This window comes from Cupressus sempervirens, chromosome 3 (genome assembly GCF_028749045.1).
Source record: "Cupressus sempervirens isolate cs-2001-9-10 chromosome 3, ASM2874904v1, whole genome shotgun sequence".
NCBI lineage: Eukaryota > Viridiplantae > Streptophyta > Pinopsida > Cupressales > Cupressaceae > Cupressus > Cupressus sempervirens.
Window position 1 is genome coordinate 406,557,201 of NC_143120.1, and position 25,578 is coordinate 406,582,778.

The window sequence follows — 25,578 nt, forward strand, 5'->3', positions numbered from 1 at the left end:
GATCGGCTACTTCAAGACTAGTTAGGATTAACACTAACACACACATTGTATTAGTTTAGTATTGAATGCAATTTGATCTTGAAAAGTCGCCGCCTAACATATGAAGGAGAGTAGATATAAAGCCATCATAGATATCTAGACTAAGAAGATTTAAGTGCGACCTGCACTTCAGGATCTGTAGATTATCATGTTAAATATTTAACATCAATAATTATCAATTTGATATGATGATCATATGCAATGTTTGGAAAAGAAGTATGACTATGAGATACAGTGATGTGATTATCTGAGTTTTGGAATATTTGACTCGATATTAATGTGACATTAGTATTATTATTTACTTTAGTCTTTAAGTTTTACAGTATTACTATTTTGTATTTAGTGTTAGACTCTTTAAACTATTAAATTTTTTTTTGCCATCTCCAAGTACCCCCATCTACTATTTTTGAAAATTTATCGTACCAGTACCAGTACCAGAGAACTTCAAGTCTACACGTCTCTCAGTGTCCTTGATGTAATGATATTTGACAAATATCCTATAGAATTCACAAAGCCCAAAGAATCCCTTCAATTATGAGAGATTTAAAGAATCTTGTCCAAGTCAACTCTCAACTCTCTTAGCACTAATAAATTCGGCCAACTATTGTAATTTTGTCATCCCAAAAAAAAATCTAACGAAGCTCCTTGTGAATGCCCTATTCATACAAGGCTTGAATGTAGCAAGAGTGTTAACTAAACCAAAAGGCATAAGAAAATACTGGAAGTATTTAAAATGGCATCTGAAATCTTTCTTCGCTATGTTTTCTTGTCTAATAAATATCTAACTCTATACAGATTGCAAATCACTCTTAGAGAAGTACTAAATTCTATGTAGCTCATCAATCCATGGTATGGGAAAATACTGGAAGTATTTAAAATGGCATCTGAAATCTTTCTTCTCTATGTTTTCTTGTCTAATAAATATCTAACTCTATACAGATTGCAAATCACTCTTAGAGAAGTACTATACTCTATGTAGCTCATCAATCCATGGTATGGGGTGCCTGTCTTCTATTGCCTTCTGATTTGAGGTCTTGTAGTCTATATATGTCTGCATGGTCTAATTCTTCTCTCTGAGCAAAACAATTCAAGACGGAAATGGTCTCTTCACAGGCCTTATATATTCCATCTCTGATAACTCATTAGTTGTTTTTCTGTCTTATTTGTATATTGGTTAGGGTGGTTTCAAGGAATAGTAATATTGGGCTTGGCATTTTATTCCATCTGCATCATGGGACTGTTCAGTGTCGAACCTTTTTAATGAGTTTGTTGGTGAATTTATTGTATGCAGTGATTCGACTGTGACCCAATGTAACTGAGTCATGGTACCACTATGCATGAGTTATTTTTCCAGGTCTAAATTGGAAAACCGGTTTGCTCTATGCTCTGACATGAGCCTAAGTGCCAAGTTATTACCCAACATCTGAAGCCATGCCCTTTATGTGCATTTGTGACTTCCATCAAAGTGAAGTTGTGTACCTACCTAAAGCCTGCTGAAAAGTCTTTTGCATTGTACCACCTCCCCACTTCTTGACTCTAAATTGAAGTAGAAGTAGTTGTTAATGTTTCAAAGAAGTGTCTGATACTCAGCGTAAGCATGTATCACTTAATTAATCAATGGGAGCTAAACCTCCTGAAAAACATGTACCTTCTCTCTGCATGTGAAAGTGTAATGTCCCTGCTTCCGCTTAGGTTCAAATGTTTTAACCTTGGGTAGCCTCTTCAATCTGTAATTATATGCTCCTTCAATTAATTTATTTTATATCTATTATTTTATCTTTCTGTTATAAATGGTCAAGTTCTCTTTAATTCCATGTCAGCTTTTGTTATTTATTTTATCATTTAACGGATTGCATCTCCCTAATTCTTATTTTCATCCTCTTATCTCTTATTTAGTGTTTGATATTGGTTCTTATCATTGTGTTGATAACCTGATGGCTTATTGCAATTTACTTCCTCTAAGGTTGACATCGTTGAGTATATAGATATATATTACTATCTTGTCATGGAGCATTGCCTTTTTTTCCTTTCCTTGTTGGTTTGTTTGTTATCATTCACGCTATCCTTAATCTTGTTATCTTCGACGATATACTGATGTCCTTGTTGTGCGATTACTATGCTTATTATCTTTCCACCTTGGTGGTATGTGCTCTCATCCACATTGATAATGGTTTGGTTGAGTTTGTGTTATATTATTCTTAACATCTACTTGCGTAGGAATGTTGCTTACTGCTTCAATGCCCACTCCAGGCCTATTCGTTATCTGTCGATATTTTCTCTGCAGAGGAGAGCTTGGTTTGCCTGTGTTTGATGGATGATTTTGAATATCCATGTTGGCGGTGAATGAAGTTTTGTTTACTTTTGTGGACTGGATGTAATGATATCCTTCAGTTTGTTGCTTCCTGTGATGAGGACGACCTCGGGTTGTTATTATACTGGTCTGCGTATGACCACCTGGCAATGCCTTGCATGTTATTTTTTGTTTTCTCCTACTTTGGTTGATGTCCATAATTATATTTTTATTATTATTGTTCGCTCTTGTACCATATGATTCTTATGATCTTTGTTATACTTGACTGACGTCTATATCATTAACGGGCTATAGCAGGTATAACCCTCTTAATTATTTCCCGATTCTTCCTTCCTATTCGATGCTTGCTCTCCTATTTCTTGTTGTATTTCCCTAAGTGTCGAGTTAGTAGGTATTTGATGGAGGCTGGGGTCTATTTGCACGTGAACTGTTGATGCAGCAGTTAGCAGTTCTCTACCTCTTTCTCCCCCTTTTTTTGTTATGCCACGCCTTATAAATATGAAGATTTCTCAAGGATTGCAACTATTCTCTATAGTTACATTATTACTTTTCTTTAATATTTTATTTTTAAATATATTATATTAATCATGTATATGTAATGATTATATAATATTACATGATAAAATAATTAACATTATGTTAATGTTTCATATATAAATATGATCTATTCTACATATGCTTAAATAGTATAATGTGTAAGATACAATCATTGGTCTTTGTATTTTAATATTATTATAATATAATAATATTAAAAAATAATATTATTATTCTTATGTATATATATATATATATATATAAAATTAATAAACAAAATTATAGTTTATTAATATTTTTATTTACTGAATGATTATTCATTAGTATTAGATTCTCTTTATTAAAAATATAATAAATAATTATATTTATTTATTCATTTGTTTAATCGTAAAATAACTCTATTAATTTTGGAAATGGGGACATTACAGAAAGGAGGTTGGAGAGATCCTGTATCTATAGCAATTGTGCATTTGTTATTACTTTGTTAGTTTATATAACTGCTTTCCCCAGCATGCATTGTATTTCCCTGTGAATTGTTTTGAACTCCCTATTGCATGTCTTCATCTAATATAAAATGGAATTTCCCTTCAGCACTGGTGTTAGGACTTACAAAAAAAAGCCTATCTACCATCTTTTTAAGTGGCTGGTGATGTGAAAATCCTATTGTACCGTTGCTGCTATCTACCAAACCCCCTTGCACTATTTGATATTTTATAAAAGCATCTATTGGTTTTTGTCTAATGGTTCTCTCGTGTAGTATCTTATTTCTCTGTCACACATAGATGATATGTAGGCTGCAACCCTAATGGTTCTCTCGTGTAGTATCTTATTTCTCTGTCACACATAGATGATGTGTAGGCTGCAACCAAGCGTTAAAGCAGAGTGTGGATGGATAACGAGCTCCCATACCATTGTAAAGACCATAACTGAAAAACTTACCAAGCCCTGAAAAAAAACTTAGTAAGATACCCAGCAACTGAAACCAATTGTTCAAATATAATTAGAAATGCATATTTTTGCAAAATTCAATGAGGAAATACATCTAATGCATTAGTAATTGAGTATGCAAAAGAAGAAGCTGAGTGTAGATATATTTGATTGATTAAATGCAAATTGGGTGCAAAAAGGCATCCTCATGGGGAATGCTGAAGGCTAGTAGCTTGATAGGCTGGAGCAATAGTAAAATAGAAAATAGCTTTTGTAAACGTTTATAAGTAAATACAACATCAAAATTGTTTACAGCGTCATCTTCCTAGCTCTAGTCCTAGGAGTTCGTTGTGGCTATGCTTCCTTGCTAAGCATGACAAATTTTGGCTTGACCTCCATCCTGAGTGTAGATGCTACCGACACTGACAATGACTCATCATACTCAGCCTCCTCACCCTCCACGTAACAAGTGTGAATACACATCCCAGGCCTCAAAGAAAACACAGATAAATGATTCCAAACTTGCAATTTTGGTGTCTTGGACCTTTTTAGTATACCATGGCCACATTTGTCACGAGAACTTGTGGACTTTTTGTGAAAATCTTGGCAAAAACTTGGTGAGTTTCTTTTTGCAAGTATAAGTGGTAAATGTTCGTTGGGCATGAAAACCCACAAATTTCACACTACTTGGTGAATATTTCATGTATGGTAAAGACACCCGTTTATATTTATATTTTATTTTTGCAATAATAAATTGTAATATCCCTTCGAATGATAGAATCTGATATTAAATCATAATGAATAGTCCTATTTATAAAGATATATACATAATAGCTAACCAATTATTAGATAAATAAATATATTAATTATATATATATATATATATATATATATTATATATGTATGTATGTATGTATGCATGTATCCAAGACAAATTACACTTTTAAATCAATATAAACAAATGAATATTTATTTAAAATAATTTATTAGATAAGTGAATAATATTTATAAACTAATCACTTGAAACAACCATTCAATGTTAAATTAAATAAAAAATCAAGCAACCTTATAATGGTTGCGTCTATGTTAGCATCACCATATAAACAAGAATGATTGAAGAGAATACGGGAAAGGAGAAACAACCAAAAAAAAGGAGGATCACATACCAAGTCTGAGTAAGATCACCATTAATTACATCACCATTAATTATGCTAGAAAACATTGAATGAGTAAAACTAGGAAGTAGGAAAACATAGTAAGCTTGAAAAGGGGACAAGATCCGAAATGTTAGGGGCTGGGCACTAAAAAATGGCAAAAAATTGAAATAGAGATGTTTTCAAGGAAAGATGCCATGTAAATAAAGATAGGCAATAGAACTTTTCATATGAGAAGAATTAAAGAGGGAGCTCATAAGGTAAGGTAAAGGTATGTAATTATTTCATATTTCAATTATGATATATTATTTTTATTTTAATATATATTGAAAGCATAATATCAATCTATTTTAAAAATGAATATGTATAGAAATTTCAAAGAATAAAAATTAGGTTATTATTTAGATCTGATAGTATGATTATTAATATATGAATATTTGATATATTGTGGATAGGTTAGTATAATTCTTATAGGAAAAGATTTGATATTATGTATTTAAAAGATGTCAGTTAGAAATGAAACCCATTAAAATGATATGTTATTAATATTTTATATACATGGGTATAATATGATTTTTATTTATTGAATAATGTGAATGTGTTTTATTATGATAATCAATATAGTTCTTTATGTGAGGAACTTGTGATCTTGGATAATATTGTGTTAGCTCATGAGATTAACACCATGGAGATTAATGAGACTTGAAGCATGGGGTATGTGAGATGTTAAGATTTCTAACTGACCACCATGTCTGAGAATCAATGGATAATCTCCATGTGCCAAAATATTACGTTGATGTCAACATATGCATATGTAATTGGCCTTGAATAGAGAATGCTTGTCCAAGAACAGTAATAAGGGGTGCGCTTTTGGGAAGATGGCAAGGTAGATATGAGCTAGAAAGCCCGATCTGGAGATGTCCTTAAGATTGGGGTTGAATTAGAGGTTAGTATAATATAGTTAGTTTTGTTATTGTTGTGATTCTAACCATTATTTTTGCAGGTGTTACTTGTCCCAAATTAACCCTAATAGTGGGGACATTACATAAATGACATCAAAAGCTTGCATTAAGGAGAATACAGTGTTATAACTTTGATATCAGAATCAGCATGCACACATCTGTTGCTGCAACTTATTATGAGAGAAAAATTAAAATCAAGGCAACACATTTTTACATTGAATAGACAATGTACATTGAAATGAACATTATTGGGCTAAAAACATCACATGTACCAAGCTACAGGAATAGTGTTTGCCACTTGTAGGACAACATAGCTATGGAAGCATTCAAAATCAACTCTTATTGCTTGTAAACAAGGTTGCGTGGCGATGGGGGTACTTGGGTACTTAGAGTACGGGTACGGGTACAACTATTTTTCAATATAGGGGTACTTGGGTAAGCCAAACTTTTTCTTTAATATAATTTAATATTTATAAAAAATCTGAAATCATGAGTCATGACAATGGTTTTTCAAAACAGGAACAGTGATAAAGTTTGCAAATGTAATGTATTCTTTTCAGTTTTATATTTGCAATATGTTTGTAACAATAATATATGATAAATGTTTAGATGCATAACAAAGAAGGCAGACTTTATGCTTGAACAAGAAGATCATAAATTATATAACAATGCCATATTGGGAATGATAATCTGCTGCCTTGAACAAGGATAAATTTTACTGTTAATCAGCATAGTATCGAAGTTTCAAATTGATTACATATTGAATTAAGTTTAATTAACAAGTTGATACAAAAATGAAAATTTGAAACAAAAAACAGAAATCTTAATCAAGGTTTTATGCTATGATGCTCTCCACTAGGTACCCGGTACTCGGGGTATGTGCACCTGGTAGTTGGGTATGTGAGTATGCATACCCATGCAACCTAGCTCTTAAGTTACCAAATTTTAGTAATTACATGTGTCAAATATAAGGAGTTTCATCAACACGAGGCAAACTAACTCATAAAATAAAGAATGTCTAATAAAGTGCATTTCAGACTACCCACCAATCTGGGTCGCATAAAAACACTTTTAAATGATTTTTGTTAATATAATTTTTTAAGGATTGGTTACAACCAAAGTTATAAGGTTTTTGACATTGGTGGAACCATAGTACACTGTTAATTAAATGGTAACATATTCTACATAAAGGTAAGTTTGTTATTTGGAGTCCCCTGGTTGCTTTCTCAAACTAATCAACCTTGATTTGATAAGTGTTTCTGCTTGTAAACTACAGTGTTAGAATTTTGATGTGGAATTCCTTCTGCATGCAGGCTCATTTGGGGAAGTTTTTCGAGGCATATGGAAAGGAACAGAAGTTGCAATCAAGATTTTACTGGAGCAAGACTTGACAGAGGAGAACATGGAAGATTTCTGCAATGAAATATCACTTTTAAGGTAGCTGCATAACATTCTATTCAAAATACTTATAATCATCATTAATTTCTCTTGCTATCTCAAATTAATTTAAATAAAGAGGTTGGTAGGACTTTTCTTTCTCATACATTTTCTCTTTTGTTCTATATGCATCTTGTCCAGCCGCTTGCGACATCCAAATGGTACTTTCCAGCTCCCTGTCTATAGCTTGAAGTTATTGTTCTGAAAATTTAAAGTAGGGTGAAGTTTTCTTCTAAAGTTCTCAAAAATTATATTCAATTGTATGTTGTGTTTATCGTATAATTTGATGCTTTGGTTTGGATATCTTGTATGTGTAAATAGTACAATGCCTATGAACTTGTTTAGAACTCATGCAATGGTCGCATCACAATTTGTGTGAAATTGCTTGTATTTTTGGCCCTAAAATGCCCTAGACAGTTTTTATTCACCAAAATGCTAGTATTGAAACCATGCAAATGCAATCAATATCATCGCCCAAGCTGTTTGCATCCAAACAGTGCTATGCAAGGAATAATGATGCATTTTTGTTGAAGCAATTAATGATGCATTTTTGTTGAAGCAATACACACATATTTGCTCCAAAAATCACCACTTTACCTTTAGAGTTCAAAATGCATGGTATAAAGTCATAAAGGCATGCTTTTTGAAGCACTTTGCATTTGTTTTTGTATGTAAAATTGACACTTAGTTTTCTCAGTTACTAAGACGGGGTTTTAAATGAGAAACACACATGTATATGCATTCAAAATTGACACTTTGGAGTCTTTTACAACTAAAGTTGATAATGATGTGCTTTTCAAAACAATTTGCATGTGTAAACACATCTAAAAAGTGCCACAATAACTTAACACTTGCTTTTTAGGAGGTTTTACATATGGTTTTTATTTTACACATGTTTAATATATGCAATTTTATAATAATGTGCTTCTTGAAGAATTTTCCATATATTTAAGAGTCTCCTTTCAAAACATGTATTTGCATTTAAAAATCCCACCTTCATACAATGATTTTAAAATATATTGATAGTGGAACTTCCAGAGGGTAGTCGCATTCACAATGTCTTCCATGTTTCCTGTCTAAAGAAGGCTATAGGGAAAAATGTCACAGTCAGTAACGACCTTCCGCCACTCAATGAGGAAGAAAAGCTCATTTTGGAACTGGCCTAGATTCTCAAAGTGCGTGAAAAGGTCCTGTGGAACTGCACTGTGAGGGAGTACTTGGTACGTTGGCGACATCTACCACTGGATGACGCAACGTGGGAAGGCAAACACATCCTCTAGCACTTGGAACTGCACTTGCTTGAGCACAAGCAAATTTTGGGACAGGAGGACTGTAATATTACAATAATAGATAAGACGTCTATTATTAGTTAATGGTTATCTTGTAAATATCTTTAGCTTTAGTTTGCTTTCGTTTTTTGCTTTCTCTGGAATAGAATGTTTCTATTCTTTACGATCGTTTCCTAAGGAAACATCGTCTCTTCCTTTTGTATAAATTGACCTTTCGGTCTCTGTTATTAATAAGCAAGTATTTACCAATTACCTTGTAATATGGTATCAGAGCTAAATACTTAAATTTTTTCGGAAAAATTTATAATTTCTTCTTGAAATTATTTGTTTAAATTTTTCCAAAATTATTTCAGCTAATTTCTCCAAAACCCACCTAGGGTTTTTCTGCTTGGAGAAATTCCTGAATTACGGGTTTGCAAATCGCGTGGAAATCGTGGCCATTTTTTTAAGACTCGCGTTTTTGGGGTGAAAATCTGCATGTTTCTATATCAAATCTTCATGCTCTTAGCCGTCTCAGTCTGTCATCGTGCTCTGGGAAGCAGATTCGACCATTTTTCATCAAGAAATTTGAAGTTTTTTCAAGCTTTTTTCAGCTAGGGCCGTTTTTTTTTCGAAACCCTAATTTTTGGGGTCGAAAAAATTTTTTGTTTGCAAATTCTTGGTGGGTTTTTCGAGAGCTCAACTGGGTTGTCGTCCGTTTTTTCTGAGTGCCTCGATTTTCGAGCCAACAGATTCAGAAAACGACAGCAGATTCCTTCTAGGTTTTTCGAGCTCTCTTTTGGGTCATTCTCTGATTCTTCTGCGTCTTTCGTATTTTTGCCTCGAAGAACGTGCCTTCACAGATTTTCACAGTTTTTCATTGAAAAACGTGCCATGGCATCTCTGACAAATATTCTGCTCGAGCATAATTCCAAATTCAATGGTCGCAATTATGGAACCTGGAAGTAGCGCATCATCGCAATCTTCGAATATCGAAACACCGATCAACTTGTTTTGGGTGTTAAGCAGCGTTCGACTTCTCCGGGTTCTGATCAAGATACATGGGATCTGAACAATCGAGAGGCAGTAATGCTTCTCAAACTCTCCGTAGCTGATGACCAGCTTTCTCAGATTCCATCCGGCAAGACAGCGGCCAAAATCTGGACACATCTAAAAGGTCTTCATGAGACTTCCGACAAGAGCAGAGCCTTCTTTCTGAAAAACACTCTGTTTTCTATTGTCATGGATGAGCGCACCTCGCTCTAGGCACACCTGAATCGGATTCAGGAAATCCGTGATCAGTTACTTGCCATCGGTCGCAAGATGGAGGAAGAGGATATTGTGGTAATCACTCTTCGGAGTTTACCAAATTCCTATGAGCATTTTATCGAGACTCTCAACATCACATCTATTGGTGTTGATCTAAAGTTCACTGATCTTTGCACCCTGCTACTTCAGCAAGATCGGTGGAAACAACAGTTCTGTAGCAGCTCCAGTTCCATCTCCACTGAGCAAGCCTTTGCTGCGAAATCCTTTCAGAAGGATAAGGGCAAGTTTCAGCAACCATCTCAGCAGAAGTCTTCTGCTCCAGCATCCGATGGTACCAAAAAGAAGAACATTCAATGCAACTATTGCCACAAGTATGGTCACATGAAGGTTGCATGTCGGAAACGCTTAGCTGCCCAATCTAAGCAATCAAGTTCGCAACCCAAAGCGAACAGTGCAGAGCACACTGAGCAGGTGGAATCTGCCTTTTATGCCTTCATGGCTAAAAGACCCGCAGATCATGTACAGTCATCTGCCTGGTACATTGATTCAGGTGCCTCTCGACATTTCACTTACCGCAGAGACTGGTTTACTGACTACCAGCCTTATTCAGATTCTGTTATCTTTGGTGGTGGAGAAGAGTACACGGTTGTTGGTAAAGGCAACATTCAAATTTAGTCTGTTGGGAGGAAGCTCATATTCCTTGATGTGTACTACGTTCCAGGGATGGAACTAAATCTACTCTCGGTCAGTCAGTTGCTGCGACATTCTCCACACTTGGCAGTCACCTTCAGTTCACATCAGTGCACCATCACTGATCGGGCGACTAAGTCTACTATTGCAGTTGGTCTTGAGGATCATGGTCTTTTCAGACTTACTGATTCTGGTGATTCTCAGGACTTAGCTATGGCTGCTCGGCGATCTTCCATCAGCTCACTTTGGCATCAGCGATATGGGCACTTAAATGTGCATTATCTCTCACAACTTGCTCGGGATGAGCTTGTTCTTGGTTTGCTAGAGATTCAAACCCAACATCTTGGAGTTTGTGACGCATGTCAGGCTGGGAAGCAACATCGTACACCCAATTACCTTGTAATATGTAATGTCACCATCATAAAATAAATGTACTCATTTAATCTTTGTAACGGGCCGACTGACTTATTTTATCTCGGACCCATTTTATTTAGTTTTTGTAGTTTGTGTCACTGTCGGCTAACTTTGTACGCCCTTGAAAAGTTTTTCCCAATGGGTATTTAAGCATGGCTTGTAGTTAGTTTGTAGGCATGCTTTTGGATTATATCTCTCTCTATTGTGGATTCTTGTTGGAGTTTGGCATTCTTTGCCATTTCGGAAGTGAAAGACCTTCCCTATTTGGCTTGTATGGTTTCAGTGGGATTCATCCCTCACCCTATTCTGTTGGTGTTCATCTCAATCTGCCTTTGGCAATTTGAAGGCTTAATTATATATTTCCATTCCTGTTGGTGAATCTCCTAGTTCTGCTTTTGCAGTTGTGTATGTTTCCCTCTGTATTTCCAAGTGGTACTGAATACACTTGTGTTTGAACTCTTTCCTTACATATATTTCCCCTGTACGATATTCCATTTCTCCCTTATTTGTACCATACGGCTAGTACGGCTATTGCTGCATCTTCCTCCTTCATCGTCCATCTCACATCCTGTGTTTGTTTGCAAATTCGTGTTTTGGATGCTCAGTATTTCCCAGCATACGACATTCTCCATACCGTACAGCCTTCATAAAACACCGTATGGATTGGGAAGCCACCATATAGCCTGATTCACATCACATATGACAATTGCAAGTCTCTTCCGTACGGCTCATCATTGTTTAAATCTTGTACAAACTTTTTCTGCACAACCTCCACCCTTGTACGGCTAGCAAAACTATATCGTACGGCCATCTTATTGTCCGTACGACTCCCTAAACCACCGTACTGTAACTTCTAATTCTCGTACAGTTGATCCTCCACTTGTATGGTCTTCTGAGCTACCTTTGTATGCCAATTTTGCATTGTCCAAGATGTACTCCTATCCTTCTACCTTACGACCTCCATTATTTAGGCAATTTCTACTTGGGAAGGGCACGAGACACTGCAGTAGTATCAATGTCGTCAGTAAATATGGTATCAGGATGTATGCTGTAAGTATCAGGATGTATGTCGTTGGTATCAGGATGTATGTCGCCGGTATCAGCCGACAGGGTGTGTATCAAGATTTATGTCGTCTGTATCGGGAAGGTTCTACGTCGGTATTGGGAAGGTTTTTATTATGTAGCCAACATGTTGTATGAAGCCGACGGACACCTTCGGGAAGGTTCCTTGAGATGTATATATACCCCCATCGGGATCATTATAATCATCATATCATAAGCATAATGTAATATCTTTGGCGTATGCAAATAATATAAGAAGTTCTGCTGTTCCTATCTATTGTCTATAAGCATTAATTTCTTTACCCAAGTACGGTTAACAAAACACACATGTATATGCATTTAAAATCGACACTTTAGAGTCTTTTATAACTAAAGTTGATAATGATGTGCTTTTCAAAACAATTTGCATGTGTAAACACATCTAAAAAGTGCCACAATAACTTAACACTTGCTTTTTAGGAGGTTTTACATATGGTTTTTACTTTGCACATGTTTAATATATGCAAGTTTATAATAATGTGCTTCTTGAAGAATTTTGCATATATTTAAAAGTCTCCTTTCAAAACATGTATTTGTGTTTAAAAATCCCACCCTTATACAATGATTTTAAAATATATTGATAGTGGAGTATAAAAGATAACTTGCATGTGTGATGGCATGCAATGTTTAATGAAAACACCATTTTATTGCATGAAGGAGACCGAGTGAAATGAGCTATGGCGCATCGAATGCATGAAAGAAGGCCATACAAAGGGATCCTATCCGAAGGACCAATTTTGTGAGATTTGCTAGATCATAGGACATTCCACAAAGGAATGCCCGTTCAATTTGAAAACACGAGGTCTTCAGCAAGTTTTCCTGACGTAGGAGGCTTCCGTTTTAGGAGGGAGCAGGAACACCAGTACGGAGGGTGCCATGTCGGGAGGATACAAAAATAATCGGCGAGGTCAAAACAATGACGACGGCAACAACAATAATGGCAACAGGAGTCGAATTTAGTACGATGTGAACGACCGACCCATAGTTGAATGCAAGGTATGAAATTTGTGGGACCACTTTGGCCATGATTGTACAATGACGAACACATCGAAATTGTTATGCAGATGGTGCGGACCTGGCGATCATGAAGATGCTAAGTGCCCGAAGTCGGGAGTAAATTTGATCACTGTCGGGACAGATGAGGAGGTTCTAGCCAGCACACAGAAGCAAGCAAAGGTATACCTTGACCCGACAGAAGAAAAGAAGAGATTGGAGGAAGCGCGGGCAGAAATCCAAAAAGCAACGCAGGCAGAGAAGGCACACCTGAAGGACACCACTAGTACCTCCACACGGAACTGCGCAGAACAAAATATCGTATGGAAAATATTACAAACTGAGGTACCCATTAGAATAAATGATCTGTTGCTCACTATGCCCCAACTCCGTACGACACTAATGAACATAGCTCCAACTACTAAGTTACCAGCAAAACAAGGAAGGGAGAAAGAAGGTGGCGCAAGTGCAGAAGATTCGATGCTGTTAGCCCTCTCATCCGAATGCCATCCAATAGTTGTTGAAATGGGAATTCTCGGGACTGTGTTGACAGACACGGTTATGGATGGAGGGTCTAGTGTTAATGTGTTACTAGAGGATACTTGGAAAAGGTTGGGATAGCCGATATTATGGACACCTACATTCCAGTTGTTGACTATCGACCAACACGGAATCAAACCATTGGGAGTCTTGAAAACACAACCAATAACGATTGGAACACAGCCATTCTTGCTTGACTTCGTCGTGATCCCGTTGAAGAGGAAAGGGTATGATGCCATTCTGGGCTGAGGGTGGCTGATACAAGCCAAAGTTAAGCATGATTGGAAGAAAAATACTCTATCACTTGAAAGCAAGGGGCAAAAATACGTCATCTATTTACACACTCAAATGGTGGAGGAAGAAGCCCTGTCATTAGATTTTGAAGAAGAAGATGAAGGGAGGCAGTGTATGGAACCAGATCAGGAGGGAGTCCTGTGGTTGGAAGGAGACGACGATTTGGATTCGGTGAACGGTCTTTACCACTAGCAGATGGAGGATTACGAGCTCTTTTCGAGTTGTAATATGTTAAGGGTCGATGAAGCTAAGAAAGAAGAAGGAAATGAATGTCTGAAGGAATACAAAGAAGTAGGAAAGGCAGTTACGGCAAAAGCTGAAGGGAAGAATATACAGTACGAACCTAGAAGAAGGAAAGATTCCACCGCACGACCGCGCAGAAAGAAAGTGTTATGTCGAACCATGGATATCGAAGAAAGGTATCGACAGCATGGAAGACACATCATACGGTCTGCATAGGAAACAATGAGGAAGGGTTTAATAAAAGTTATAGCAGTATGGAGTGAAGGTTTTAAAATCAAGAATACAATCGATGGCAAGGAGTGGCAGCCAACGAAATTCATGGTATCGAGTGTCGAGAAGAAATTGGGCGATAGGGAAAACCTGAGGGAAAGATCGTTTAACTTAAATAAACTTTGACGATCGCAGGCACAATGGGCCATAGAGGTGACACAGAACAGGCACAAAGCATGGCATGATAAAGTGAACAAGTTTCAACCCGGACAGTGGTTGTGGAAGTACGACGGTTGGAATGAGATCAAACCAGGCAAGTTTAAAATAAAGTAGGTCAGGCCATATAAAATCCTCGAAGTGGGCAATAATAGAGCAATAAAATCATGGATGCTCGACGGGAAGGAAGTAGGCGATGCAGTGAATGGGTCGAAAGTCTACCATAGAAGAAATAACGCACCTTCGTTGATGAGCAACTGAGAAAAGAATGACTGTAAATACTGTATATATGTAAATATTGCACATATGCAAGATGAGTAAAGGTAGCTAAAAGATAGAGTTGCACATTTATTAAAAAAAAGGAGAAAAAGCACTATATGGTCAAGTGACCGTACGACATTATGAACAAGCAATGCTCATCGTACGGCATAGTGTTGGCACACTGAACACATTGAACACTGTACGACATGAAGGTGTCACCATACGACATAGTGTTTTAAGCCTGTATAGCTTCTTCCTAGGCGGCAAGACTCCGATTATGGCATTGTACGGACACAGGAGGCAGTATGAAGATGGCCAGTGATCAACGTACGGTGGGAGTAGTATATCACCGTACGGCTTTCCCAGGTAAAACATTGTACGGTTTTCCCAGTTAAAGCACCGTACGACATTCTCAGTTACAACACCATATGGCAATTCCGGCATATCTTTGCAAAGTTTTTAAGTGATCAGGCATTCAACCCGTACAACAACAAATGGCTCTTGGAGGCATCATTCTGCTAACCGTACGACAAGTTTTTTGGCTTGCTAATGCCACCATACGGTCCCATATTACAAGTATGGAGCGTAATGAAAGTATCAAGTATGACAACCTAGAGCATTTAACTATACGCAGGGGTTCATTCCATTGTATGAGCAAGAAACGAGTCGAGAGGCCATACGGGGTACAGCTATGGAAAAAGCAATCCATGGTGTAGCTGTACATTGGCAACACAAATGAAGGGTGACAGGAGGTTTTCTAAAAAATTTAAAAAAAAAAAAAAAAAAGTTGACAAATAAAAAATGTTCAGAATGCATAACGGATGATGCCAAAACATCAGCGGTTGCTAGAAAGTGTGTGGGATTAGAAGAAATCACAAAAATAGTGTGTTCCATGCATTGCCCCCTAAACCCCCAGTCGTTGCGGTTATCAGTCGTGGGAAGTATGATCAGTTGATGAGACTTGAAGCTGCTACAGGCATGGAGTATCTGTGTACCAATGGTGGAGAGAACAACAAAGCAAGCCTTTCGGAGGGGTGATACACTTTGAGGCACTTGGAGTAAGTGTTGGACGTTAAGCTGTCTTGGTGGATGCATAGAGAGAAGACGGGCAGAGGCTGGGCAAGAAGCTCGGGAGGAGATGGTCGATCGACTTGCCACCCAGTAGATTGCATGGGACGTAGAGCGGACAGCCCTGTTAGCACAACTTGAGGAAGGTGCACGAGGGAAGCAGCAGGTAGAACGACACGTAGTAGCAGCGGAGTAGCGGTTGGTAGAAGTTCTTCAGGAGAAGGACTCAACGAAGAAGGCTCATGATTAGAAAGAAGGCTGAGTGTCAAGAGGTTGCATTGATGCTGAAGGAAGTAGTGGAAGAGAACTCTCAGATCAGAGCTGATTTGAAGGTCCGGACAGATCAAGTGTATTAGCTTCGATGCAGCCGGTCTTTACAGTCTGAGACAGAGCCTTCTGGTTCATGATGTCTAAGTCTATGTTGTTTTATGAATAAATGTAGGTAGTTGTTGAGTTTTGTTGTGTGGTCGTCCAGAGACAACTTTTCTCTTTGGGAGGGATGATGTCAATATGGTATTAGGATGTATGCCGTCAGTATCAAGATGTATGTTGTCGGTATTAGGATGTATGTCGTCAGTATTAGGATGTATGTTGCTAGTATAGGGCGACGGGGTGTGTATCGGAATGTATGTCGCCGGTATCGGGAAGGTTCTATGTTGGTATCAGGAAGGTTCTTATTCTGTAGCCGACGAACACCTTCGGGAAGGTTGCTCGAGATGTATATATACCCCCTTCGGGATCATTGTAATCATCATATCATAAGCATAATATAATATTTTTGGCATATGCAAATAATATAAGAAGTTCTGCTGTTCCTATCTATTGTCTGTAAGCATTAATTTCTTTACCCCAATACGGTAAACAAAACACACATGTATATGCATTTAAAATCAACACTTTGGAGTCTTTTATAACTTAAGCTGATAATGATGTGCTTTTCAAACAATTTGCATGTGTAAACACATCTAAAAAGTGCCACAATAACTTAACACTTGTTTTTAGGAGGTTTTACATATGGTTTTTATTTCACACATGTTTAATATATGCAAGTTTATAATAATGTGCTTCTTGAAGAATTTTGCATATATTTAAAAATCTCCTTTCAAAACATGTATTTGCATTTAAAAATCCCAACCTTATACAATGATTTTAAAAGATATTGATAGTGGAGTATAAAAGATAACTTGCATTTGTGATGGCATGCAATGTTGAATAAAAACCCCACTTTATTGCATGAAAAGTATATCATTTTATTTAATTTAGTTGTAACTATAGTTTTAAATTTTAATGAAGGGACAAGCAAAATGGCTGGAAAAACCCACTATACTTTTAGAACATCGTTAAAAACTTATCAGAATAGTGAAATTTTAAAATGGGGTTCTAAACCCACTTTACTCATAAGCGATAATTTTATTTTATGTATTTATTCATAAAAACACACTTTTGAGGAATTTTTAATAAGGATATACAAGTAGGCTGGAAACCCCTACTACTTGCGGCATTTTAATTCCTTAATAACTTAAGCTAGATGTTAATGATAGGATCGATTAATCTGTTTTGTAACTTGTAATAGCACTTGTGGATAGTTTATGTGTTTTTCAAGTTACTATATGAATGAATATATATGTGATATAAAGAGGCATAGCTACTCTTGGTTAGTTGCTGATAGGGATTACCTTTTGGAGTGGGGTAGCACCTACTATGAGATGATGTTAGGGAAAGAGGAGGAGGTAGTTGAGCTCACGTGGGAGCTTGTGGTGACCGTGAACTCTCTTCAGTATACTCAATTGGCTCTTTAGGAGTCAGTCACATTTTTACCATGGAGTTAGAATGGGTATAGTCGACACCAGCCTCAGACCCTGTTTAGTTACATATTGTGGTTGGTGGTGAGTTTGCTTCTACAGTTGAGGATGAGGGATGTGATGATGTAGCGAACACATTCGTCCAAGATATGAGTGTGGTATGTACAAAGGAGGTGAAAGCATCAATGGAGATAGGCTCTCATGGTGATTTGCTTCCTTCTATTGGAAGTGAATCTATTACTACTTTTCATACAACTGGTAGCATTGGACAGTTGGCATTGCTGCATTTTTAGAAGGATCAGCTGTGGATTGCGGGGATTTCTATTGTACTGAGTCATTCATGGAGTATTTTCTTGAGCACTTGGATTTGTGGGAGGTTTCATGTTGTGTATTTGAGGGTACTCTCATTTGGGGCTCTCATTTACGATTGGTGAGGAAGATTGTAGAGACGTTGGCTACAATGCTTCCCAATAAAGATTTGGTGGTTGGGTTTGCTGAGAGGGTTGCCTAGGATCCTGCCTAACCAATAGTTCGGAGTCAGAGAGTGGAGCCATCTTTTGATTCCCAATTTGATGATGATGAGATTGAGAGTTTTTATCGGCATTACACTGTGAGGAGTGCTCATCACTTTTCTTTTGACCCACAGGTAGAGGACTTGGTTTTCAACATTATGGATGGTGATGGAAGGTTTGATATTCATTATACCCACAGAGGGCGCACTTCGCCAAGGGATGGAGATTTTGAGATACAGGGTATTGAGAAATAGTTGGATGTGCTAGATAATGAGATGAATCAAAATCACAAACAAATGATGTAACTAATTTCAAGTTTGATATTTGAGCAAAGCATGACATCATTTTTGCGAAGATTGAAATGTGATGATAATTCATGTTAGGTTAAGTCAGACAATGTAGTTATTGGCATCAGTTTCCCAGATCATATATTTGATGGCGATGTAGCGATAATGGGAGTGGGAGCATGCTAGGATACTGTCATATTGGTAGCCACTTCGATGTCGGTTGAGCCATCCAACGAGGAGTTTAGCAGTATGCATGCAGTTGTAGATGTGTTCTTTGATGATAGTACACTTGTTATTGTTGATGAGGTGAGTGATATAGTGATAAGAGTCATGTTACACTATCAATCAACAAAGTGTTGATGTTCACTTCATGGACAATCCTATGTTCGACATGGGTGAAACATTCTCTTATGACATTCCGTTGTTTGAGGTTGATGTTGATCACTCACCTGAGTGGAGTTGGGCTCAATTTTTACCATCTGTAAATATTTAGTTTTGTGTTGCGGCAGTTCGTAATGCTTCTGTCTCCACAAATTTTGATGTGGCTATACCTATTGTTGATATAGTTGGCATCAGTGCATATGGTACTCTTGTAGCTATGTCTCTTCAAGAGATTGTTTATCAGGATTCCAGCCCATTATATATTATATGAGTGGGGACCAGGATGAAGATATTTCTTGTGGGGTTTTCTTCTGGTGATATTTTAACTCCTACATCATTAGCACAGGTTTTGAGTGCTATATTGTAGGTTATGTTGTTGGTCCTAATGATGTTAGTGGTATGCAATTGGTTCAATGTTGACAAAGGTATCACATACCACTTCATTTGGGATCCAGGAGGAGGTTGGAGTTCATTGTGTTGTTGGATTGCTTGAGGACAAGAAATTTTCGGGAGGGCGGACTGTAATGTCCCCTATCTTTTAGATCCTTAATGAAGTTCTTAGCTTTTCGTTCTCCAAAGGCTAAGTGGACAAATAAAGAGAAATAAATTAAATTAAAGTCAATAAATAAATAAATCTAATGGTGACTTTATATTTAATTAATTTAATTTTCTAGAAGCACAACTAATTATTGGAGTGGAAAGGGGAGAGCTTCTAATGAGTGCAATTAAATAATATTTCATTTCCTTCTAGAAGGGTAAAGGAAAAGAATAAATAGAGGCGAGAGCTTCATTGTTAGGCATCTGATTATTGTCAATTGCATCTGATATAAACTTGGGAGAAGAAACTAAGGGTTTCTGGTTCCAGTTAGCCATTGGAGAGTGTCAATTCTTCAGTGTTGCAATCATTTGAGGTGGTGAAATATCCACCGAATTTGGCATTTAGAAGAGCTTCATTTTGGTGTTTTATTTGTGCTTAAATTGGAGAATAGATTTATTGCTGGCTGCTATAGTGTCGTGAACAGTGACATGAATAGTACTCGTGCTACAGTACTTGGCTTGATTATGATTGCAATTTCATCTCCTTTATTGGGCGAATTGTATATTAGGTTCTACAATCAATTTGCATCATTTAAATTGGTCATTTGGCATTGTAAAGGTGGCTGTCATAAGTAGCTGTAGATACACATTTTATATCAAATTTATAATGTCATTTCTACTTAGTTTTTTTTGGGGTTGCAAAGGCAAGAGCCTTGGAATATTATGTTAAGCATTGAATTAGAAAATATCTCACCAAAGGAGTGATAAGTTGTAGGTCTATATATTTGATGTAATGTGCATATTTATATCTTCCATGATTGACGTAATAGTATGCATGCCAAGTGTTTGACAAAATACCACTTGGTTGTAAGCGCACATTTTTCATTTAGAATTTATCTATATGCATTTGAAAAGCCAAAAGAGAATTGTGTATGCATTTAGTTCTTTTCTTAGATATAATAGTAATCAATTACAGACTTTTAGATTCCCTTTGAGATCATTTCAAGCAAGCATAATCAGTTTGAAACTCAAAAACAACAAGCATAGAGATCGTATTGGAAGTGTTTGACAATTTCCATTGATCTATGAATCAACAAGTGGAGGTTTGAATTGACAAGGGATATTATAGTGGTATTAGAGCTTGCTTGCAAAGTGTTTGATGAAATGTTAAACAACTGAATTAGTAAAGAATTTGATATTTGTTGAAGTTATAACCAGTTGGGGTTATTACAGTGGTATCAAAGCTCGCTTGCAAAGTGTTTGACGAAATGTCGAACAATGAATTTTATTAGGTTTCCACAATCCATTTTTGACATAATTATGTTTCTGGATTTGATTGTGTATATAATTTTTAGCATCAATGTTTCGGATTGCACTCTATGATCCATCATCAGGATGAGAGAATACCAAAATAAAATGAAATGTCAAACAACTGAATTAGAAAAGAATTTGGTGTTTCACGAAGTTATAATTGGTTGGGGTTATTAGAGTAAAACATTATCTCTCATAGAGAAGAATGTATTACAAGGGATTGCACTTGGGACTTCTTCTTCACAAAGAAATATTAACCTTATGACCCTTGATATCAGCTTTTCTGACTCCCTTTGAATATGTTAGTATCCTTCTATTCGTTTGGCAGCAAGTAATGTCATGCTTCCCTAGATCAAGAGGTATCTTGATAGCATAAGGTCTTCTAATTGAAGCATACTTTCTATCTGCTCCCTCTCTTTTTCTAAGGTTACCTCTAATGAACTGTCAGATTCCCTCTCATAATCTCAATCATCAAGGATATTCTCTTCAAGACACTCACATTATCCAACCTAATCATCAAATGATTCGTGAATCCTAAATCACAACTTCTTTGGAGCTACTATCATAAGATTGAGTCTTAACAATATATGGTAGCATGCATAATTTTCCAATCTTCTTCCCTGCAAGAATATCTAAGAGAAAGCAAAAAAGGATCAAGACAAATAGCTTCTTATGGTACATATAGAAATACAAACAAGATAGAGACTAAATTTCAAGGAGATAAATACTTAAATCTACACACCAACTTCCTTGATACTAGTTTCTCCAATCAGAAAATGCCTTCATATAAGGATTTGTCAAACAATGGGAATGGTACATTGGTTAATATTCCCCTACACAATGTAAGATTCCCACTTATATCGAGTTATTCAAAGCTTTCTGGGGATCCTTGAGGCTATACTATGCTTGTGAAAAATGTTTGTTAAGATCATAGTTACGGGACTCGGACTCGCCTCTGACTTGGAAAGTCAAAATCCAACTTGGTGCCAGGACTCGGCCGGGACTCGACAAGTACTCGAAAAATCGAAAAACCCATGAAATTCAAAGATTTTTAAGGATTTAAAATTTTTTTCATGCATCATTTATCAATTAACATCAAATACACAATAATTGGGATAAATAGAAGCTACTTAACACTCATACACAATTTTGCATCAATCACATAAGTATAACAACGAATTTCTGAAGGAAAATAACTAAATAACATAATGTAAAGTTAAACATAGTGTCACTGTGAAATGTCTACAATATATGAAATCCATGGAATCAAAAATTGAAAACATATATCAAAATATCAGCTAGAGTTTAGAAGACTAAGGTTCATAGTAGCCTACGCCCTCTTACAAATAGCCTAAGATAAGTCATGGAAGAATTAGATATTGAGAAATATGTTTGTTACAGCTTATGTGCACATTGTAGACAACATGGCTCTCAAGTATTTCTATCAATTTGCTTGGTGAAACACAACCTTTAATAGTAAAAGTCTTTTAATAACAATTATAGTTGGCTTACAAATTTTTGCCAAGAAAATGATCAAGGACATAGCCAGCAACACATAGACACATAAGTCTGAAACTTTATAACTTTATGTACAACAGTAGAGAGTTCTAACATTCATGAACACGTAGGTCTAAAAAAAAAGAAGAAAAACTCATATGCATCATTATGGAATTTGAACAAAAATATATGTAAATTTGAAAATATTTGTACAACATTATTGAACTCTACAATGTTGAAAGCGACTTCTTCATAATGAAACCCAGATAGTAACCAATATTGGTAGTGAGCCCCAGAACATCATTTTCAAAATTAATATACATTGAAAAAAACACCCTCTAGAAATCTCTATCCTTTTTTAATTTTAAAAAAAAAAGTTTTAAAAGGAAATTTTAATTTTAATTTTTTAAAATTTTAAAATTTTTGGGAGTCTTGGGCTCGGGTCTCGGCGAGTCCATGTGGACTCCGCCAGGACTCGGTTGAGTCTGAGTCCAGAGGCCATTTGCCTCAGAAAGGCCGCCTCTGCCTCAAACTTGCAGAGTCCTCCTTGGATTCGCAGAGTCCCGGAACACTGGTTAAGATCAAGCATATATTCTAGATGACAAACATACCACTCCATCAAGGATTTGAGTTATCACGACTTTCTTTATAGTGTTCACATAATAGAGCACTTGTGTTAGGTAAAAGGATCAATAACTAGTAGAATGATGTATGTAACTTGGTCATAGAAGAAGAAAAACACCCAATATGCTCCTCAATTAATATTGCTTTGTATATATATATATATATATATTTATATAATGTAAGAATTTGAATAAAGTCTTAAATCATGAAATCCTCTAAAATCTCACAGCTCTAACTCAAGTACATATTTGCTCTTAATAATGAGGTTGAATCCCTTCTACATATAGATAAAATGTTAGAATTTGAACAAAATTCTAAACATGAAAAGATATATTGATTGCAAGACATGTTCTGTAATCCTATTCGCATTCTTTTTAACTTTCTTTGCAAGATATAGGTTATTGCAATATATGCGAAGATAGGAAAAGCCATTGTGCCATAGACAACGTCCTTTTTTATTATTTTAATGCAGAGTCATGTGATTTGCTAGCATTGAGATAGTAACACATTACATGCCTTGATTGGGCCACGTAACGAGTAAGGGGGATAATTAAAGAGGAGTTCTGGCACTATGGTAAGACTGGAAAAAATATAGTGGACACTCTACATGCAGCCAATGAAAGACAGGAGAAATAGAATTGGTACATGGGCAAAATATGTTGATTGTAAGAGTCTCATTTGAGGACCATTTTATTGCTAACCTGTGCATGGTTTATGTAATCTTGTGATCCCTTGGAAGAACAAACAAAGTGCATTTGGTGATTGTTGAAGATAGAGCAAAGAAGACGCCACCAACTGCAAAGATGGTTCTAATACACTATATATTTTTTATAAAGAGAAACAAAATCGGGAGCATAGCTCGGGTACCAACCTCCAATATTTTCACACCTTGCATACATATCTATACGATAACCCGAAGCATTTTGAAATTTCCTTACCCACAGGTCCCTTGGTTTCTTCACAAGCTTACAGCGCAGTCAAGGACATCATAACTATTAGACACAATGTTACAACCCCATGCCATCTCAGGGACTGCGTGTATGCACAAGATAACCTTAAGAAAATGCAATTTATAGGCAGAATGCCAAATGTGGAAACCTTTCTCTTATCCTATCGGTATGTTGAAAAGGTTATGAACATCTATCAATGCACAATATACACATGAGTTTCACTAAATGTTGTGGTCCAATAGCATGGGTACACTTGCTTGCACAATGTGGAATCAATGGAATTCGCTTGACGAAAGCTGGATGCATTGATACCCTCATTCCTTAGTGGATGCTATCAGAACATTGATATTTTCATTTAGCAATCTCCAAAAACACCCAAGTATACTTGTGAGACGTTGGTGAATACTGCCGAAAACTGCACCATTGAAGTTGATGTGACAAAACCCCAATCTTCCTTGTTAATCCAGCTGTTTTGATATTTAAATCCTGGTATGAGCATCAAATTTTGAGATCCATCTAATCTAGGTTCGTTGCTATTGATCAAAGTGGAGAAATATAGTGGCATAGAGCTTGCAGTGATCACATCAAGAACCATTTGTGTTGACTCCATCAACATTAAACATATGTTTGATGCAATTTTTAATCCCCACTTGGATTTTATTATTTTGCCAAACCTAACAGTTAAGGTATGTAATGTCCTTGTTTTTGGCAGGTCTATGCAGTTGATGGAGTTAGCTCATCGTAGCGATCCTCGTGAGCTGACAGGGTGTTTTGGGGGTCCTAGTTGTAGATTTACATTTTTAGTACGTCTATTTTTTGGTTGTGCAATTCGTGGCTTCTATAGTTGGTCGTCACCTACATGTATATAAAGTTAATAATTGCTTGAGCTTTTATTTATTCATTAAGTTGCATTATTATAATAATGACATTAAGTGATATTTCTAAAAGGTGTGTTGGAATGTTTCTAGTGTTGAGTTCTTTTGGAAAACCTCCACAAAATTGAAGTGGAGTTTTTTAGGAAACTTTGGCCAACGAAGGATTATAAATGAGAGCTCATTTCATTGGGAAAAGCATGCTTGAAAAATATATTTTCTTTTTGTGCCTTCGTGGATTTTTTCTGATCTCTGACTTTTGAGCCCTTGCTGAAGTACAAGGGTCTTGTATGAGAAGTTCTTGGCAATTGTGCTGAAGTATACAATTGGCCAACATTCTCCTACTGTATTCCTGTAGCTAAGGAGAATAATCTTGAATATCATGTTTTCTTTGCTTGAATTTCCTGGTTGAGGGTTTGAAGAAGTTTAAGAATCATCATTGGCAATTGTGTTGAGGCAAGCAATTGTTGTAATTCTCCAACTTTGTTCACTGTGGCTATGGAGATAGGTATTTTGAATGATATTGATTGTAATGTGTGCATTTGTAAATCAATTTGATAATTGATTGGAGGTACTATGTCTGCCGTTTTTTACTACTTGGGTTGCGTCTAAGATAGTATGAGCTAGACGTCAAGCTAAGAGTTGGTTTGCTGCCGGACTTGGGATTTGATAGGGAGAAATAACGCAGATTGGCAATTTGCATTGTCACACATCCTGTCTATGCAGCCGGTGTTTTGCATTACAGTTGGATGTCATTCTTTTCCTAGTCGCATTCTACATTGGAAGCCATTCAAATTAATATCATACCGTTTGACAGTATCTTTGGCTTGCGTTGAGGATCTTATGGAAGATGTTAAGGATTCGTCTCTGATAT

General features: G+C 36.4%; 1 protein-coding gene across 3 annotated transcripts in view; it reads left to right on the plus strand.

Moving 5' to 3' along the window:
- The window catches only part of LOC149566727 (putative serine/threonine-protein kinase SIS8), a 256,215-nt gene that overhangs the window by 196,045 nt on the left and 34,592 nt on the right, over window positions 1–25,578 (plus strand). For all 3 annotated transcript variants that reach the window (XM_089820069.1, XM_089820068.1, XM_089820070.1), the window contains 2 exons: window positions 7,241–7,364; window positions 7,506–7,525. In XM_089820069.1, coding sequence (XP_089676195.1) covers window positions 7,241–7,364; window positions 7,506–7,525 — 144 coding nt within the window. The remainder of the gene's footprint in view (window positions 1–7,240; window positions 7,365–7,505; window positions 7,526–25,578) is intronic.